At 47.9% G+C, this 15,687-nt stretch overlaps 1 protein-coding gene across 3 annotated transcripts in view; it reads right to left on the reverse strand.

The window, feature by feature from the left end:
- Positions 1 to 15,687, reverse strand: part of MYO7B (myosin VIIB) — a 92,137-nt gene that overhangs the window by 26,436 nt on the left and 50,014 nt on the right. For all 3 annotated transcript variants that reach the window (XR_016350373.1, XM_075937440.2, XM_075937438.2), the window contains exons 27-31: positions 14,897 to 15,024; positions 11,451 to 11,577; positions 9,921 to 10,040; positions 9,115 to 9,288; positions 325 to 552 (exon numbers count right to left, since the gene is read on the reverse strand). Coding sequence is in view for 2 of the 3 variants with exons in the window: in XM_075937440.2 (XP_075793555.2) it covers positions 325 to 552; positions 9,115 to 9,288; positions 9,921 to 10,040; positions 11,451 to 11,577; positions 14,897 to 15,024 (777 nt within the window). In the remaining variant the exon portion in view is untranslated. The remainder of the gene's footprint in view (positions 1 to 324; positions 553 to 9,114; positions 9,289 to 9,920; positions 10,041 to 11,450; positions 11,578 to 14,896; positions 15,025 to 15,687) is intronic.

The following is a 15,687-nucleotide window of genomic DNA, read 5'->3' on the forward strand; positions in this document are numbered from 1 at the left end:
GAGCAATAGTCGTTGCTTAGCCCGCAGCATGGCTGTCCTAGGCAGCAACCCAACAGACACAGAGATGACCTAGGATGCAGCTGCAGTGCCAAGCGGGATAATCAGCTGGATAGAACCCAAGCGGCTCTGAACACGTCTGTAGCCTCCAGCATGCGCTGGCAGATGCAGCTGACCTTACATACTCTGGCTGGGCTCCGGGCAGCGTCATTTGCCCAGTGAGAGGGTGGTTGGACAAACCTACATCAGCCTGTCCCCCTTTGCTAATCCCCTTCGGAATCCCCTGGGTCCTCCTGCTCCCGCGCAGATGGCAGTCGGGAACCCCACCTTGTCACAGCGGTATTCTCCGAACCGGACCCCGCGAATGATCTGGTGGTAAATGAGCTCTGTGCTCACTGGATCCTCCTTTGAGTTGTGCCAGGGCGTGAAGATCTCCTTCCGGAAGTAGAGGCGCCATGGGGCATTGCGTTCGTGGGCACCCTGCTCCTTCACCAGTTGCTCGCACTGGGAGATGGCATCCATGACATGATCCCGGCCACTACCCAGTGACCAAACCTAAAAGTAGAAGGATAGACCATTTCAGGGACAGGCCTGATTTGTAATTTAGTGAGCGACAATAGACTACAACGGCCCTGCCTACTAGCAACTGTAATAATGTAAATCAGATGCAAATTTAGGCCTTAGTTATCCTCAGTGCAACAGAATTGGCAACCGTGGCAGGACACCAGTGGTTTGCTTGATCTCAGCCGCTTTTACAGCAAGGAAAGCAGGTTTTGAGAATTGTGAAATAGAGTGGGGGGGGGGGGGCTCTAAATAGACATCTGTCTTATCTCTCTCTGCCCCAACCATCTCTGTTCCCTAAAAATCCGGCCTACGGTCCAGCCTGGTAGTGAGGGGACGCTCTCACTCTGGGTCTGTAACCCTCCGGTAGCTGACCAGACACCCCGCTGGTTAGTTGGGCGAGAAGCCCTTCCTAAGCCCAGCCCGCAGGTACCACCATTTGGCGTCCCTGCTGAATCGGCCACTTGTAGCCGCTGCACGTGATCGCGGTTCGCGAGTGCAAACCCCTTCCCCGCTTTTCTCTGGAATAGCGCGGTTTGGCTGGCGCGTCCTAGTTTCTCTAGTGGACAGTACCGCAAGCCAGTGTGATATTATTCAGCTGGTCTTGAGCGACCCGGTACACCACAGGCTTGTTCCAGGAGGCTTGGTAAGAAGCCTGAGAAGAAGCCATGGCAGCTACTAGAGTCTTCACTGAGGACGGCTGGGAGCTGCTGCAAAATAAAAACTGTTTAGAGTGCGCTCTCGATTCTTTCTGTAAAGGGCCTAACCCTTGGAAATCTAATGTATTCAGGGGGGAGGATCCTTTGAATAAGCTGTGTGTATTGTGGGAAAAGTTTGTAAAAACTAAATCTGTTCCCAAAAGGAAGGCACAGAAAAGTGCTTTCATTTATGCCTTAGCCACTGTCAGCAATGAGCTTAGTGCTCAGGTTAAGGAGTTGAAAATCCAGTTAAAAGAGTTTGAGTCTGTAAAAGATCAATTGGACAGACAACATTTAAAATTGGAGGCTGTGGAAATTCAAAATGCAAAGCTAGAGGCTCAGCTTGCAGCAGTCATGTCACAGTGTGACCAAGCTGAGGACAGCCTCATAGAAAAGGTTGCTGCCTTAAATGACTCAGGCTACGGTGAGGCAGCTGCTTAAGGAGGCAGGCACTCCTAAGCCAGGAGTGGCCGACCACACAAGCTGCCAGAGGGAAATTGCCAACCTGCGCCTGCAAGTCAGCAAGGCAAGAGGAGTCGTTTCAGCAGTCAGCCCTGGTTATCCAGCTGACTGGCTGAACTCTAATGGAGGTTCTGAAGTCCCACCCCTTGATTGTAATCAAGGAGGGGAAGGGAATATGGCTCCTGTAATAGTAACCGAGGTCCGACAACCAGGGCAGAGTCAGCCCACTATTAAATATGAACGAAAATCTTTATCTCCTGAACAAGCCAGAGTTCTGGGCAAGAACCTAGGTAAATGCTGCAAAGAGATAGCTTTGAATTGGATGGCAAAAGTGGCTGCCACCCCAGATTTAACACCAGAGGATACGGTTACTCTGATGAGGGAGTGCATGTCACTGGAAGACGTGACGGCATTGCCTTATGGTGTGGTTAACGGTGCTAATCCAGAACTCATAAATTTGTATAAAGCTGTATACCATTTATACTTCCCCAACGAGGATGTAATGGGAAAATTGTATTCAGATGTGTTATCTGAAGGGGAGAGACCAGAATTGTATGTGATAAAAAAAGATGTTACATTGGCTTGCTGGGTTAGGTATTCTTGTTAATGGTGCCATAAATTATGGGCTACGTCTACACTGGCCCCTTTTCCGGAAGGGGCATGTAAATTTCATGAGTCGTAGTAGGGAAATCCGCGGGGGATTTAAATATCCCCCGCGGCATTTAAATAAAAATGTCCACCGCTTTTTTCCGGCTTTTAGAAAAGCCGGAAAAGAGCGTCTACACTGGCCCCGATCCTCCGGAAAAGCGCCCTTTTCCGGAGGCTCTTAAAAGTAGGAATAAGAGCCTCCGGAAAAGGGCGCTTTTTCCGGAGGATCGGGGCCAGTGTAGACGCTCTTTTCCGGCTTTTCTAAAAGCCGGAAAAAAGCGGCGGACATTTTTATTTAAATGTCGCAGGGGATATTTAAATCCCCCGCGGATTTCCCTACTATGACTCATGAAATTTACATGCCCCTTCCGGAAAAGGGGCCAGTGTAGACGAGCCCATGATGTTTTGGGATTTAAGAGACTGTTGTATCAGGGTCTGTGTCCATCCCTGAAGATAGCTTTGGGGTCTTTTGATTTTGGGAACACCCCACTGGTTGAGTTTGAACGAAAACTCCATGAGGTCTTTGAGCTGCTGCAGCAAAAGCAGAGCACCAAACCTAAAAAGGTAGCAGCTATCAAAGAGAAGGGGGAAACTAATGTTAAAAGGCAGGCTCCTAAGCCTCCGGCCCAAGCTAAATTTAAAGGTAACCGAGGACATTTTGGGGAGATTAATGTGACCCGCAAGGTTTTGTCACAGAAGCTATCCAAATTCCTCCCGTGGGATAGAATTCGGGACTTGAGTTTAGGAGAAATGATTAGGGAGCTGGCCAGGCTGGACGTCAAACCAGGCTGCTCCGAGAACTGCCAGTGTGGTGACAACAGACAGGCGCTGCCATCTTGCTGTACAGACAGACCGCCGCAAGGGAGACGCCATGTGGATGTAGAGTGTCATGACGCTTCCAACTGAGGCTGCCAAGCTTCCCTCTTGCCCCCCCTACAGGTAATAACACCGATTGCCTTTGACATCTATGGGAGACCTGTAGCGACAATGACTTTTACAGGGAAGTTCGGAGAAATAAAGCAGAATATATTAGTAGATACAGGGGCGTCTACTAGTATATTGTGTTCAGCGGCAACTCCTCAGCTAAGACAACAGCAATATTCTTGTGTTAAGTCTCTGCAATCCTATAATGGAAAGACATCTATGGTACCGTTTGTCAACAATATCAAGTGTAAGCTTGGAGATGAAAAAGTCACCATGCAAGTTGGATTACAAGATATGCACGGTGTTGGCATCATGGGATCAGACATAATTAAAGGACTAGGATTAACTATTGATCTAGTGAACAGGAAGATCTACAAAGCTCTGGACAACTAGAGTGTGGGTGACATCATTTCAGCAGTCCGTCGTTTAGGTGCCATTAAGGCATCTGAAGAACTGAAGCTGCCCAATTGGGATACAGATGTGATGGACATTGTGACCCAGCACAAATCGGTGTTTGCAACGCACAAACTAAGCTGTGGTAAAACAACTGAGACTATAGAAGTTCCCGGCCCTGATCCGCGACCAATGTGTCAGTATCGCTTTCCACAAGAAGCACAGGATGGAATTGATGAAACCATCAAAGCATTACTGAGCCAAGGTGTGCTGATAAAGACTTCAAGTCCTTGTAATTCTCCTATTTGGCCAGTGAAGAAGGCAGATGGGAAGACATGGAGACTCACCGTTGATTATCGAGAGGTGAACAAAGTGACTCCAAGAATGGCTCCTGTGGTGGCAAAGTACCCCGAAATCATCGCACAGATTGCGAATGGAGCACGTTGGTTTTCAGTCATAGACATTTCTAATGCTTTCTTCTCCATTGGACTGCATCCCAATAGCTGGCACAAATTTGCTTTTACCTACAAGGATCAGCAATACACCTTTACAAGGCTTCCACAAGGCTTCCATAATGCTCCTACCATCTGTCATCGTGCAGTATCTAAGTTATGGAAGGGACTGATGCATTCAAAGAACATTATAAGCTACGTGGATAATATCCTGATTGCCACTCCGAATAGAGAGACACACCTTGCTGCACTTGACGAGGTATTAGATGCCTTAAAGAAAGCTGGTTTCATCATCAATCCTGAAAAGGCCCAGCTTTTAAAGAAAGAGGTCACCTACTTGGGCGTCCGTCTGGAACATGAAGGTCGTACTCCAGACAAAAAATGGGTAGAGCTGATATCCAAGCTTCCAGCACCCACAGATGTCCATAGCCTTCGAATGTTCCTCGGCTTAATTGGATTTTGCCGAGATTTCATAGAAGACTTTGGTAGCCTCGCGAGACCATTATACAAATTACTGAAGAAGACACAAGAATGGAGTTGGGGTCCAGAGCAGTCAGAAGCTTTTGCAAAACTGAAGACAGCTCTTATGAAAGCGCCAGTCTTGGCATATCCTGACCCAAACAAAGAATTCCATCTTAAAATAACAACAGGGAAAGAAGTGATTGGTGCCATCTTGATGCAACACAGTGGAACCACCTTGAAACCGATTGCTTATGGTTCCAGGACTCTAAGTAACGTTGAAAGACAGTTTACCTCCTGTGAGAAAGAGGTTCTGGCCCTCACATGGTCACTTCAGCATTGGGAGTACCTAATTGGAAGTGCACCCATTGTGTTGAAAACGAGCCACACACCTGTTCGATACATCATATCAGGGAAAGCAAATAATGGGCGAGTGAGCCATCTCAGACTGGCTCAATGGACTTTGACGCTAATGAACCATGACATCAAGGTGGAACCCTCCAACACTCAATCTAATCCACCGGCAATATTCTGTCAGCCTATCCAAGCTACAGATCCACATGAGTGTCCTATACCGGAACAGTCTGTGTCCAACATTACCTCATCATTTAGTCTACTGCAGTCGTTCAAAGACGTCAAAACTAAGACACCTGAAGGTATCTGGGTGGTAGATGGAAGCTGTCGAAGGAAAGACGGGCAACTAGTCGCTGGAGCAGCTGCCATGCATACCTCCACCCAGTACAGTGTAAAAAGGCCAATTAATGTCGTCTCAGCCCAAGCAGCAAAAATAGTTGCAGTCATCCTAGCGATGGAAGAAGCATTGCCAACGGCAGACATAACCATCTGCACCGACTCGGACTGGGTCCTACGGTCATTCATAGATTGGATGGTCGTGTGGAAAGAACAAAATATGTGCATCAACGATAACAATCCAGTTGCCCATGCTACTTTGTTAAATCACGCATGGAACTTGGCTACCCAACGCACTGGAAAAACATATCTTTTCAAAGTGCGAGCACATAGAAAGGAACAGGCCGAAGTCTCCATCCTGAATAATCAAGTGAACCAGCTAGCAAAAGAAGCAGACGGACTGGATCCAACGACTGCATGGAAGGTGAAGGACATGCAGAGCATCCATGCCTCTGCACCCTTCCCACCTTTGAAAGATTCTATTGATATCGTAAGACTACAAGAGTCCGATAAAGTCATCATGGAACTGCTAAGAACTGGAAAACATCAAACCTACAAAATCAGTAGACATTCCAGCGGAGTAATCATGGCACAGAACGAAAACCAGATACCTGTTTTGGTGATGCCACATGTTTTACGATCAAAGCTAATCAAACTGGCTCACGCACAGGGGCATTTTGAACTAGAAAAGACTCTAAATCGATTAAAATCTGTAGCATGGTGGCCACAAATGAGTGCAGATATTGAGCATTTTATCAGCAATTGCCTTCGGTGCGCCCAAACCAACCCTAAACCATGAAGCAACAAGGGACCTTTAAAGCATCAACCGATTGATGGTCCCTGGAAAAGGTTGCAGATAGACTTCATTGGCCCATTGCCCAAAACAGCCAAGGGCAATGCCTATCGTCTAGTTATAGTAGATCCGTTCTCAAAGTGGATAGAAGCCATTCCCACCAGAACGTGCACCACAAAAGCTACCACGCGGGTTCTACTTAATGAAGTCTTCTCGCGTTTTGGTCTTCCAGTGGTCATTGACAGCGACCAAGGATCTCATTTCACTGCGGAAATCACAAAGCAATTGTGTACGGCCTTGAATATCAAATAGCGATTTCATATTGCAGGCCATCCGCAATCTTCAGGTCAGGTTGAGAGGTCCAACCGGACTATAAAGACGGCCTTGAGGAAAATGGTAGATGCCTCAGGAAAGAAGTGGGACCAGCATCTTCCTCTAATCCTGATGGCTATGAGATCCACAATCAGCTCTGTGAGGTATACGCCACACGAGGTGCTGTTTGAACGACCAATGAGAACACCTGAGCTTTGGTGGTTACAAGGAGGGGTGCCTCCCGATGAATTCCAACCGAGGGTGAAAATTGACCAGTATATACAACATCTGCTATCCATAATATCGGAGATCCAACAAAATGTGGCCTATCAGCTAAAAAGGAACATCGTGAAAATGGACAAAAGATTGGCTGAGGAGTTAACCCTTGATAACTGGGACATTGGTACAAGAGTGTTATATCGCCATTATAGCAAAAAAGACCATCCATTAAGTCCTAGATGGCTCGGACCGTGTCCAATAGTGAACAAAGCCAGTCCAACAGTTTATCAACTCAAAATCACGACTAATAAAAAGAAGAAGATCCTAAAGTGGTTTCATATCTCACAGCTTAAGCTCTGAAAGGGAGAAAAAGATTAGCTTCAATTTTTCAGTCTAACTGATAATGGGGGTTAGAAACCAAAATCTAACCTACTGTCTTGGTTTATCTTTTTCAACATGGAGTTTTCTTTCAAACTGTTCATTGTTATTATATGTATTAATTATATTGTAACTACAGGTGTCAATATGGTTCGTATGAATGTTAGAATCGTAAGTAATGGTCAGGTAATTAAACCCAATAACCGTAATAATAAATACGTGCATCCCCTAAAGAGTAAGCTGGTTATAGTAAAAAACAAAGTGTAAAAGTGCATAATAACTAACACGCCATTGTCATATTAAAGTATGGATCGTATTCCATCATTAAAATCTAGTGCACTACTTCGTCGCTCTGCTCATCCAGTCCCTGCTTTTAGGTCACAAGCAATGTTATGATGGATGATTTTCTAGTAGTCACTCTCAATCACCATCAAGGAGGGGATTGTAGCCTGCTCATTTTTGACACCTCATTAATATGTATAAGCAATCATTAATATGTATGATTTGTTATGAATATGTAGTAGCTGTTAGGAATGTTAATACAGAAGTTTCTAGGAGTGTTGCACACGGCATGCAAGTAGCTGCACGTGTTACACTGTGCTGCTGCACATGGCACGCTGATCCAGGCTGTTACAGCTTGTCTATCAAAGCACCCAATCAGAGACCCTTGTTTTCCTGTACAGGGTCCAATGATTGTAAAGATAAAGATCATGAATATTTATGAGAAGGGTGCTTTGAAGGCCTGGCTTACAGTTGTCTGTGTTTTTTTGCGCCTTTTCCACCTTGCTTGTGTTTGTGTCACCCTGTCAGTCTCAGTTAGTTAGTTAGGGTTAGCTAGCTTCTCGTCATCGAGTGTGTCCGTTAGGATTAGTGCATCAGTTCAAGGCACCAGCGGCCGGGTGCTTGTCCGTGACAGGAGCGTCGTGTTAGCTAGCTAGATTTTGTGTCCAGTATAGGGAACAGGTACAGCTCATCGATCACTGGTTCCTGCTGAAGAACAGAAGCCACCAGACGACCAGCGCCAGGCAAGTCTCCACCGGTGATTCCTGCGTCCAGGAGCGGAAGGCCCCAGACGAGGATCATCACCACCTGCCTGCACCATACCCGTCCCCAGGGTCTCCGAGGGATCGCCTCTCTGTTCCTCGCTAAGGGCTTGGAAGGAGCCTAAAGTTTGAGGTCGAGAGCACCGCAGAGGGTCACTGCTGTGAGGGATCTCCTCCTTGTCTTTCACCAGAGGCTTTCAATTAGCCAAAGGTTTGAGAGACAGGAGCTTCTCACCCACTGTCAACTACTGGACTGTGTAATTATTGTATTTTGTGTAACCTTATGTTTGTGGGGTACTTTTCTATCTTCTTTCCTTCTTGGGGTTGAGATAAAAAGTGTTTACCTGCTTTTCCTTGTTGTGCTTTTAAAACTTTTACAATAAATGGTTTGGCCCTTTTAAAGTAAGTCATGTTTTCATTTGCTGCAGCATTCTTGAAACAGCAAACACCTATAATAAATAAGGTCTGGTGTCGACTGCAACTTCCACTGAGGTTTTAATAACGTAAATCAGATGCAAATTTAGGCCTTAGTTATCCTCAGTGCAACACAACGAAGAGGTCCCAGATCCATCAGTGCATGTGGTGGGCTAATTTAGGGGGGCCATGGACAGGGCTAGGCAAGTTATGCACTGGTAAGTCAGTGTAACTTACACACCAGGTAGCAGAAGGGCAGGTCTGTCTGGAAAAACAGCCAGGAAGGTGAAGGTCCAGGAGCCATGCACCTTTCCCCCACTTACCTGCATGCGCATTGGCAGTATATCTGATGCACCCATGTCACTTCTGAGTTCAACCCGCTGAGTTTAAACCAACTCTGAGCATTCAAACCCCATGCTGCTGGGGAGACTGGAGCTCTGCCTCGCCTAGGGCTGAGGAATACAGTCAGCAGAGCGAGAGGGGAATTTCTATGATGGAAAACGAGAATGCCTGGGCATGGTACATGCCCACCCACAGATGGAAGGGAACTGTCGGCAGCAGGAAGGGACAGAAAGCAAGGGGAGTAGAGCCCGTGCTGTCAGGGAGTCCTCAGCCCGGCCGGCCAGATATTCGAGGGGATTCGCAGGGCAGGGTGGATTTTAATACTTTACCTTGTCGTACACAGCAATGTAGAGTGAAAAACCAAATGTGTCCTTCAGCTTCGTTTTATCAGCGATCAGCTGGCAGATCTCTTTGGCAATGGAGGCCGAATCTGCAGGGACTGTGATGCTTTGGCCATTCATCAGTGTGACGTTAAAGACAATGGGTTTCTTCTGCTTTGTTGCCTGTCGGCCAGAGAGAAACAATGGGAGGAATCAGACAGAGCCCGCGTTCCCAAGGAGCATGGAGAGTCATTGCAACTTAAGAGCTTTCTCTGCACCAAGCATGGTCACAATCACATTCACGATCTCAGCTCATTAAGTGGAGTTATGTCTTCTCTAGAAATGTGGCTGTGGGTATCAGTGCAGATGCTCGCTACAGCGAGGGGAAAGGCTCTCCCCTCACGGTAGTTAATCCACCTCCCCAAGAGGCAGTACCTCGTTTGACAGACGAGTTCTTGGATTTGAGGATTGTAGCTGGGTTGACATTTTAGTGTAGACCTGGCCTCAGTCTGCAGGGCTCATACAAAGGAAAAGAGTAAACACCAGCTCTCCACTCATCTTGCATCTTTAGCAAATTCAGCAGCAAGCAACTGGTCATCCACTTACGGACTGGACACAGTTGCAGCCATGTCCTGCTTTGCTAGTCCAAATGGGAAGGAAAGACTACAACGTGCACAGCTAGCGGCATCACCAAACCAGGGTTACTGTTTTCAGTTCCTGAACTTGGAAAGATCCGCCAGTGAAGACAAATAACCACAATGCAGCATGGACACACAGCTACGTAACTGAGAACCCACTGAGGAGAGAGAAGCTACCTGTAGCTCCAGCCAGCTGGGAGGTTCAGCCCGTGCCCCATTGGTATAGGTGCGTTTCAGCCGTTCAGCACAATACGGCGCATAGCCCGTGGGCCCACTGCGGATGAAGTTCAGCAGGTACTGGATGTACAAAGCATAGGAGACAGTTAGGAAATGCAGATGTTCCTAAAGAACTAGAGACTCACAGGGGCCAGTAGATCAGATCGGCCTGATCCTGTAATAGCTACAGTATTCCAAAACCCACTTGCCAACGTATTGTGCTGCTTTTCCTGGCATTTTCTAACCAAACTTAGTCACCCATTAAGATTTCTGTGTAGAAATGAATCTTCAATTCCTGCAGGGCTTGCACAAGCCTGTCAGGTAAGTGAGGAATTTTGCACTAGAGCTGTTTGCAGTGATATGTAGAACCCCTCAGCAGGGGGTACGGTGTGTGAGGAACTGCTGGCTGTATTTATGATTGCAAATGCACATGCCTGCCTGGGCTCTGCATGGCACCAAGGGCGTCCTTTGTCCATGCCGTCAGACTGTGCAGAGTCGCAGTAACTGCACATGCAAACACAGGGGTGCAAACTGCACATGGACCATCAGCTCAGGACTCTCCCTGGAAATCTGGCCGGCTATCTGAATCCACAGGCCAAAGCTCATGCTGTAGGGAGCAAAGGGCTCTTCTCCCTGTAAATCAGGATGGGGGGTCCTATTTCCACCACTGGGAAAGAAGTGGAGATGAGAGCAGAATCGGGCCCCACCGAGTTGAATGGAATGACAGCAGAGATACATGCAATTTGTCCACTCCACACATGCCGCTTGAGCGGGGCCCTCGGCTTGGCAGGGGGAGTGCCGGGAGAAGGGAGGAACATGTGCAGAATAATCTCTGGGGAGGGAGTTGCTGCTGAATTTTACTCTTAACTATCCCCCTTCACCACACTACAGATGCCTGTAATGTACACAGAACAGGCCCAATCCTCAGCAGGTGTAAACTGGCGTAGTACTGAAGCAACATGGAGTAACTCAAATGAAGTCAGAGCACTGAAGTCAATGTAGCAGCCGAGGTTCTGGCTCCTGTATTTAGGTCTGGGAGATCAACGATCTCCTGGGGTTCTATTTAGTGGGTCTAGTAAGGACCCACTATATCGACTACTGATTGCGCCCCCATCGACTTGACTCCGGTGCTCCACTGGGCCATAAGGGAAGTCAGCTAGAGAGTTGCTCCTGTCACCCACCTGCAGTAGGGATGCTGCGGACACTCAGCTTAATTACCACTCCAGCTATGCTATTCCTGTAGCTGGAGTTGCGTCTCTTAGGTCGACTTTCTCCCCCACTGCAGACCTGGCCTGAGGGAGGGCGAAGGGTACACTACCAGATACTATGTTCTGATTTGTCCACTGGCGTAATGATGGGGGAGGAGTTTCTGCATCAACAGTACATCAGCTACATTAGCAACCAAAAGTTAATTCTACATACTGGCGCCAAATACAACAAAGAAGCCCTCAGACTGGGTTAGGCCTGATCCAGGGAACGAGGGCACGATACCTTCACAAACTTGTCTGAGGGAGGGAAGCAGCCCAGGCAAAGCGAGAGGAGGATCCAGCCTCGGGCTCGACTGCTCTTGTTGTTGTTCTCAGAGAGCTGTTTGCAGATCTGGCAGTAAATCTCATCTCTGCAACAAGACACATGCAGTCAAGAGGACTGTGCCTGGCTGATCGCACTGTCAAAGAGACTGATGGACTTTGTGCTGTCAACCTGTGGCTGGCTGGATCCCACCAGCATTCAGAATGACCATTTCAGCCCTTGAAAGCTACCTCTGTCACAACTCGGTAAATGTACATGTTGTATTTACTTCCCTTTCCACAGTGCTCAGCAGCGCAATATCCAGGCACCATGGCCTCATTCAGGAATCCAGTGTCAGAGGTTGGAGGGAGGGGGGGAAACTGAGGCACAGAGAGTGACTGATTTACCCAAAGTCACACAGGAAGCCAGGGTTGAATCTCAGCCCAGTGCCTTCTGCACAAGGTGTTAATCCTACAGTGGCATGGCCTCAGGGCAGTTGTATGTCCAGTCTAGTCCGACTGTGACCAAAGGCTGATACAGCTGTTTGGTGTTTTATGTGAAATGAGTCTCGGAGTTTCTGTCCAGCTTGCAAGGGGAAGCACCCCACTGCATATCAAAATGTCAGGCATGAAGGATTTTACTACTGGGAACAGAGCCTTGGGGAAGAGCATAGACGTATTTTGAAGGCCTCTGTATAAACAAGCAGGATAATTGTGACGTTAGTATCAAGAAAGAGCACAAGGGAGAGAGTCTAGTAGCTGAGCTTTTAAACCAGAAGCTTTCAAAGAAACCACAGCTAATGGTGGAATTAACTAGTGTGAATGTGAAAAGGCAAGCTACCTAGCAAGAGCATAGGAGCATGTGCTATAAAGACTTAACAAAAATCCAGTAGGGAAAGAGAAGCACCAATGAAAATGTCTCTTAAAATAACTTAGTTCCCTGGGCAGAAATGTGGACACAGAACACAGGACAGAGGAGGTCTGCCCAACCAGCCAGAGCAAGGGCACGGCTATCGGGAACAAGGACGGCTGGGGCTGATTTTCAGCTAGCAGAAACTGCAAAAGCTCCACTGGAGACAGTTTATACCAGCTGAGAAGCAGTCACAGGAGCATGTGGGTTGAAGTAAAAAAAAAAAAAATGCGGTAGACAGCCCAGACCAAGCCAGGGGGAAGAATCATAGAAACTATGGAAACGTAGGGGTGAACGTGGTCTTGTGCCATCGTTAGTCCAGCCCCACTGAGGCAGGACCAAGTAAACCTCCAGACACAGGGATTCCAGAACCTCACCTGGAAATCTAGTCCAGCACTTAATTGGCCTTTAGATGGTAGGAAAAACATTCTTACGACAGTGATAGAAATGTAGCCGTGTTAGTCTGGTGTAGCTGAAACAAATTGTATCCAGTTTGTGGGGGACGTGGGGCAGAAAGAGAGACCCCTGGACAAGACAGACTCTTCTGCTGGATTGAGTTTGTAGCTGGAGAGTTTAACAATATTATCCGGTGGGTTGAGGCTGTTGCTGTTGTGCAGGACGCTTGCCCTGCACTGGCCCTTTAAGGGCAAAAACCCAGCCTGAAGCGGGGGCTGCTAGTGAAGCCCCAGCTGAGGCAGTTGTGGCTAATGAGGGCCCAGCTGGGGCTATATAAAGAAAGGCTCCTAGCGGCAAAGGGAGGAAGAACACTCTTGTGCTGGCTAGATAGGCAGTGGGACCTGGTTGCATAGGAAGCAGGAGGGTTGCTGGAGGTAGAGCAGGGCTGGGAAGCTTTGGCCAAGCAAGCTCCCAGGCTGAAAGGCCAGAGGCTACTGGGGCTGTGAGGGCAGCTGGGGTAAGCAAAGGCAGCAGGCCCACACCCCCTTGCTAGTGATGAATGGCCATTACAGATGGCAGTTTGCCCTGAGGCAGGGGCTAGGTGAAGACTGATGAGGGGTCACTGAGGCAAGGTGGGTACAGGGGAGCTGGGTGTGCCTTAGGAGGGGAGGACCCTGGAGTGTGCAGGTGGGTAAACATCTCCTCCTCTCTTCTCCCCCCGGAAGGGGGCACAGAGAGACTGGTGTGGGCACTGCCATGGGGCAGTGTCCTGAAGAGGACGCTGTGGTCAAAGAGTGAAACGGGTCTGGACTAGAAGGAAGAGCAGAACACGGGGAGACACCAGCAAGAGGGAGGCATCCAGTGAAGCTAATTCCCAGGACTGCTGGCTGGAGGGGACATGGTGGTGAGCCTGCCCTGTGACAATTCTAATATAATTTAGATGCTAATTATGCTGGTTATTACTTGCCTACCCGTGATGGCCATGGAGAACAGTTCTCTTTATAGCCGCCATTTACATATTTGCAGTTGCTGGCATGTTCTCCCTCGTCTCTAAACTCAACTCGCCCTATTCTCTCAACTTTTCCTCGTAGGTCAGATTTCCTACAGCTGTAAAGTTCTGTTGCTCTCCTCTGGAGTCTGCAACTTGTCCACATCTTTCTTAAAGATGCCCCCAATTGGCTGTCCAGCTGAGGCCTCCCCAGTGCTGAGCAGAGCAGGACAGTTCCCTCCCATCTCGGATAACACACCCAAGAATGACACTTGCTTTTTTTCACAACAGCTTCTTGATTCATATCAGTTTGTGATCCGCTATATGCCCCGGATCCTCTTCTACAGTACTGCTGCCTAGCCAGTTATTCCCATTTGTATTTGTACATTTGACTTTTATTTCCTAAGTCTAGTACTTCGCACTTGCCTTTACTGAACCTCGTTTGATTTCAGACCAGTTCTCCAATTTATCATGATCATTTTGAATTCCAATCCTAATCCTATCTCCCAAGCTGCTTTCACCCCCTCTAGTTTGCTGTTAAATTTTCTAAGTGTACTCTACTCCATCGTTCAAGCCATTAGTGAAAATACTGAATAGTCCGGACCCCACTAGATTCATCCTTCCAGTTGACAGTGAAAAAACTAGTTACTTTTTGAGCACTGGGTCTTTTTCAACCAGCTGTGGATCTTTTATAGTAATTTAATCTGCATCATATTTCCCTACTTTACTTCTGAGACTGTCATGTGGTACTGAGTGAAAAGCCCATTTGAGACTGCTGTATTGGGCCAGACTGTAACACCTTTATGGTGACGGCTAGAAACAAGGGTTTCAGGTGCTGAGGTCAGAGAGAGAACAGCTGGTGTGTATACTTTTGTGAAAGAGAGAACCTAGAAGTGGAGTTGTGAAACTGTAAGGTAGAAAGAAGTAACACAGACACTGATCTAACAAAAAATGGCAGGGCAGGCTGTGAGGAAGGCAGTTCCAGCACACGGTGGTGAGACCCTCTTGGGAGTAGCTGGTTAGACTTCCCCAGAGATGAACTGAGCCCCAACTTCTCAGCTAATGCTGGGTTTTGGAAAAAGCGCTCTGGGTGGTCGTGGAGGCTGGCCTCGGAGGACAGGTGCGAGGCCCATACCTGATGGCAGGGCGCAGGATTGCATTGCCGATAACAAAGTGCACTTTTTCGAGGTTGGACATGGGTCTGTCTGAGATTGTGCTCTGCTCTTGGATTAGCTCCTCCCTACTGTTCAGCTGGCTCACCACCTGAAACAAAAAGGCAGATTTCTCAGGAGCTCTTCTGGGCCAGTCAAGTTGCAGCTGAGTCCAGGAATTGATAACTCGACTGTATCTCCACAGCCAAAACATCCCCAGCATAACCCAGGGCATGTCTACACTAGCTCGGTAGTTCGAGCTAGGTAGGCAAATGAGGGCAACCGGAGTTGCAAATGAAGCCCGGGATTTAAATATCCCGGGCTTCATTTGCATGTTCCCGGGCGCTGCCATTTTTAAATCCCCCTTAGTCTGAACTCCGTGCCCGCGGCTACACACGGCACAGAGTAGGTAGTTCGAATTAGAGACCCTAATTCAAAATACCATTACTCATTCCACAAGGTGTACCAGTAGTTTGAATTAGGATCTCTAATTCGAACTACCTACTCCGTGCTGCGTGTAGCCATGGGCACGGAGTTTGGACTAAGGGGGATTTAAAAATGTCAGCACCCAGGAACATGCAAATGAAGCCCGGGATATTTAAATCCTGGGCTTCATTTGCAACTCCGGTTGCCCTCATTTGCCTACCTAGCTCGAACTAACGAGCTAGTGTAGACGTACCCCCAGTGACAGCTGAGCACTGACCAAACCATCAGCTTTCCCCTGTAAGTTCACCCCAAATATCTACTGCTGCAGCATTACCCTCATCGACCAGCT

The sequence above is a fragment of the Pelodiscus sinensis genome, chromosome 10 (genome assembly GCF_052426305.1).
Source record: "Pelodiscus sinensis isolate ZL-2025 chromosome 10, ASM5242630v1, whole genome shotgun sequence".
Classification (NCBI taxonomy): Eukaryota; Metazoa; Chordata; order Testudines; family Trionychidae; genus Pelodiscus; species Pelodiscus sinensis.